Below are 4,903 nucleotides of genomic sequence, written 5' to 3' on the forward strand. Positions count from 1 at the left end.
ATTCATATATAGTGTAAGAGATTACTTTTAGGTTTTGTAACTGGATAAATGGCAAGGCCTTACAGAATCTCCCTCCAAGCTCTGAGCTGACAGATGAGAGGTGCTAAATCTTTCAGATCCTCCATCTATCATAAAGTATGTTCTTTGTAAGCCTTTATTGACAATGACCATGGTCTCCTGTTTGCCTCATGTATTCTCTCTCTCACACACTCACACAAGCATTATCACTACTATTTAGGGGAATCATTGAGGGAGCTGGAGGGGAAAGTACAATCAAAGTGTGGGGGGGAATAGCAGAAAAGAGCATCATTACACTTTTCTTGCCTATATTTTACCAAAACAAATATAAAGAAAAATAGACTAAGTGATAACTATGGTATAAATGATCTAATAGGTTGGATGATATAGTTGGCATTGGCATACAGGTATGACCAGTGTCAGGTACAGTGTATGATTCCACAGATCAGCACGATAGGCTCCCTGACAGACCCCTTCAGAGTGTTTAACTAATAGCGGTGCACATACACACATCCATCTGATTAAATGACCTAGAACCAGTGGTATAATAAACCCACCTTATCCTCATCTTTATTTTTGGCCAACCTGTGCACTTGTGGAATACGTGCTATCTCCCTGAGCACTTGTAGATATTTTAAGGAGTTTTAGATTTCTCTGCTGAAGCTTGTTCATTTTTATCATGCGTTGCATAGTCTGGTTGTTAAATGTTGTGGGTTTTTTGTGTAGAATTTAGAACTTTGTCTACTCTGGCAATTGCTGAATAAACAATAGAGTTTAAAAGGTGTTATTCCCTTCCTTACAAAAATATCCGTTTCAGACCAGCATCCCAGTTCTTGCAGTGCGTGGATGAAGACATTCATTGAAGTGCACATAAATATAACACATCCACTCGCAACTAAAATTACTACACCATTGAGTATGATGTCTCCAGGAAATCAGATCCAACTTGTGGGCAATGTTATCTAAAAACATATTACATTAAGTAATCAATTGAGATTGATTTTATGAAACTATATGGGAATGTAAGCCCTACTTGTTTGTGTGTCTGAAACAGTAGCTTTTAAATGCCAGGGTTGCTTTATAGTGTATAAAATTTAAGTATGATGGATTGAAGAAGTCCTATGATTTATTTATCAATTCAGGTCTTCATTATCAAACCTCTGTCCCTTGAGTTCTGTCCAGCTGCCTTGCTTTCCTTATTTAATAGATAGAAGAGCCAAGGAGCTGCTTTTTTAACTAGTTACGTTGTTTTTGTCTCATTTGGAGTTTTTCCTTTAAAACTTAAATCTGAAAAATAGTCCAAGCATTATCTATCTTCCATGAAACATTTGCAGGTTTTTAATACAGATGTTTATAAACTGTGGTCACTCTTTATTGGAATATATTAAAATACCATTAAAGGCCTGACCTCAACTTAGAATATTCAGAGGTAAGGTTGCCACTGGAATCTATTTCTATCCTGATCTTACAATTTATACAGTGCCACCAGTATATAAAAAGTTTATAACAACTATGGAGGACTCTTCATGAAACCCAAAATTGAAACAAGGTCTTGGCAGTTTTTGAGCATGTTCAGCCAAGAATTGCAGCTTTAACTCAGAATATTTTTGTGGATGGAAGCAAAAAGAAAAAGGATTTTATGAGCATAAACCAAAAATTTGCATTTTTCTCAGTACATATATATATAATAGCCACTTTTCAAAGCTAAACAATAAACACAAAAGCAAAAGGTTTCACACCGCAGAATTTAATGCAAAAATATTTCTGGCTTCCATATTGTGGGAGGACATTCAAGCCTGCAAAATCAAGAAATATTGGCTGTTCACTTGGTCAGCTAATGCATCAAGAAATCAGACAGAATTCAGAGCTCTTTTCAAAGTGGTGCTAAGCTAAGCCATTGAGAGGTTGAGAGCCAACTAGGAGTGAAGATCTCAGTCAACTAATCTCTCCTTCATAGATAAATAGAGAGAGAGAGATTGATAGAGATATATCTATATTTCCTGTTGTTCATGAGTTTGAAGAGGTTTTGTAATCCTTACCAAAAGTCATATGCTGTATTTTATTAAACCCAGAAATCATACTCTGCTCAAAGCTGAAATATACTTCTGATGTAACTGTAGTGTGTAGAGGTAACACGAACAGGAGTGCTCCTGAGAGGCTAGTCCTTCCCTTAATTATATGACCTGGATCAGGGTTACAAAATGTTTTATTTATGGCAGTGGCTGTTGTACAGTTTAAAAAAATATTATGCAATGAAAATATAACCAGTATTACAAATGACCAACTAATACATCCAGTTCAGAAAACACAAAATTAAAGATGTCTAGGAAGAAAGTCAGGTGGATATTCCTTGCCCCCTAGACAGATGTCAGGATTATTCTGCCTCTTATTTGTCATCTCTCAATACTACCATCTCTGAACCTTGAAGGCTTTCTACTCACACCATCACTTCTTAACATATATCCCAATAGTTCCTTCTGTAGTGGCTAGTTTGGTTGTTGAGTTGGATGTCACACCTGGAGCCTGTATTTGCTGTTCCTATTGGTTTCTGTTGTCAGGGACTGGGTGAGCATGTTGTTTTTGCCAGCTCAGAAGGACTGTCCGTAGCAGTATGGATGTCCATAAGAAACAAAGCCAGCGTCCATCATTTTTTAATTTAAATGTTTTCTGTTTCTGCTGTAGTAGAGATATTCAGAGTTGATTATGATGTATGTCCTGTAGATAGAGACAACTTCTGATGGTAGAAGGTACAAGCTTTCATGTTACACAGAGCTCAGACACTCTTCTTCAGGTCTGGAGAAGGGAATCCGTGTCTGAGCTCTGGGTAGCTCAGGTTTGTACCTTCCACCAACAGATGTTGGTCCAATAAAAGATACTACCTCGCCTACCTTGTATCTCTCATATCCTGGGACCAACACGGGTACCACAACACTGCAAACAACTGTAGATAAATATCTAGTTTAAAAATTCTGTCAAAATAGAAATTCCATTCCTGATGTCCGTTTTGGAAGCTGTTAGCAGAGAAATGGCAACCATTTAATATGTAAAAATAACACACAGCCCCAAGCTCAGTCTGTTGTTTCATGAGCCAGTAGGACCTAGGAGCACTTTGAAGGCAATATGCTCCATCTCTGGGGAGAGCAAGTGCATCAGTGATGAAGCAGCTTTCTTATCTATGCTCAGAATCGCATTAACAGATCTGGGGAAGTAGCCTCTAGCCTGGTCCCCTTTGGCTAGAGAGAGTCTGAAACACCAGGCCTCTGATGGGGTGACAGAAATAAAAGGCAGAAAGTCTGATTATTTTAGAGGATACCACCTCCTTCTAGAAAGGCCACAGGTGGTAAGGTTATTGCTCCACCAGGATACTCTCAAACTTTAGACGCATTCAAAGACAACAGAAATGGGTAGGATTCCTCAATAACTTTCTCTTAAACTGTGTTATTGCTCTTAATTGTTTACTAAATTAAAATGAGGGCAATAGTCTAGGGAACTGTAAACTGTACATATATTGCATTCCTGTAAAATTATGATTTTTTATTGATCAAACAGATTTTATTTGATCCATTTTGCATCTGAAGTTAATATATTAAGGCCAGATTTTGCCATTATTACTCAAAATAAGTAGTACTTTTTTCTATAAGTAGTGCCACTGGAATCAGAAGAACTATATATACTGTAAAGTCCTATTTACCATGAGCAAAGATAATGGAATATGGTCCTAACTTTACTAGAATATTCACATACTGGTTTTAGACACATGCATTTTATGAGAGTCTGGAAAAGACTGACAAAAGATTGTTTTGAGTGGCACCAGTACCAAAAAAGGTCCAGGAGCAGGTTCTTCTTAGGTCTCTACTTTAGATCTAGTGGTTAAGGACTTAAGAATTTCAGCATCGTGCCAAACACCATATGGGAGAGATGGCGATATCCTACTGTGACACACTGACTTTATTATTGCTTATTAAAACTCCTTGTGAATGTGGCATGAAGTTAGGGTGACCAGATAGAAAATGTGAAAAATCAGGATGGGGAAGGGGGGTACTAGGTGCCCATATAAGACAAAGCCCTGAATATCGGGACTGTCTGTATAAAATCAGGACATCTGGTCACCCTACATAAAGTATATCAGTCACCCTCATGCTGTTTGTTTGTTTGTTCTGTGTGCATTCTCAGGTGGAGATTGAGAAACTGGACTATCATCACTATCTGCCTCTGTTTTTTGATGGGCTTTGTGAAATGACATTTCCCTATGAGTTTTTCGCTCGGCAAGGAATCCATGACATGCTGGAACATGGGGGAAACAAGATTCTTCCAGTCATTCCTCAGCTCATTATCCCAATAAAAAGTGAGTGAGTATGTGGACAAAAACCAGAAATGAATGTATATAGTGTGACTTTTTGACAAGTAGCTAATTAAGCAATAAAACATGACAGGTTGTGCATTTCTTGGAGATTATTGGAAACCTGAGTAAATTGTGAGGTATGGGGCCAGAAGGCTTGTGCCTTCAGTCACCTAATATGTGTAGCTATCCCAGAGAAATGTGCTGTCTGGCATGTATTTTTCTTATTACAGTGTGGATCTTGGTATTTAGAAAAGTGAAATGAAGCTTTTACTTGATTTTATTATATTTATTAAATATAGCCATTTATTTTATAAAATAGCTCATCTCAGAAGACATGAGACAATAGCAGAAAAAGGTTGGGAATTTTTTTATTTTACAGTTGCATTAACTAGACTTCCCTTTCTATTTATACGCACCATCCCCCTCGTTCCCTCCATTCCCATCGCATTCCTCATCAACATGTCTAAATTTGGGCTACTGTTTGTCTCAAGGATGCCTCATTTAAAATTTTTGTTGTTTTACAAAACATTCCTTTTGGAAGTG

At 37.5% G+C, this 4,903-nt stretch overlaps 1 protein-coding gene across 11 annotated transcripts in view; it reads left to right on the forward strand.

Annotated features, from left to right (window-relative positions):
* PACRG (parkin coregulated) overlaps nt 1-4,903 on the forward strand; it is a 455,962-nt gene that overhangs the window by 292,074 nt on the left and 158,985 nt on the right. For all 11 annotated transcript variants that reach the window (XM_065590399.1, XM_005287947.4, XM_024108470.3 and 8 more), the window contains exon 4: nt 4,192-4,363. In XM_065590399.1, coding sequence (XP_065446471.1) covers nt 4,192-4,363 — 172 coding nt within the window. The remainder of the gene's footprint in view (nt 1-4,191; nt 4,364-4,903) is intronic.

This window comes from Chrysemys picta, chromosome 3 (assembly GCF_011386835.1).
Source record: "Chrysemys picta bellii isolate R12L10 chromosome 3, ASM1138683v2, whole genome shotgun sequence".
In the NCBI taxonomy this organism is placed as follows: domain Eukaryota; kingdom Metazoa; phylum Chordata; order Testudines; family Emydidae; genus Chrysemys; species Chrysemys picta.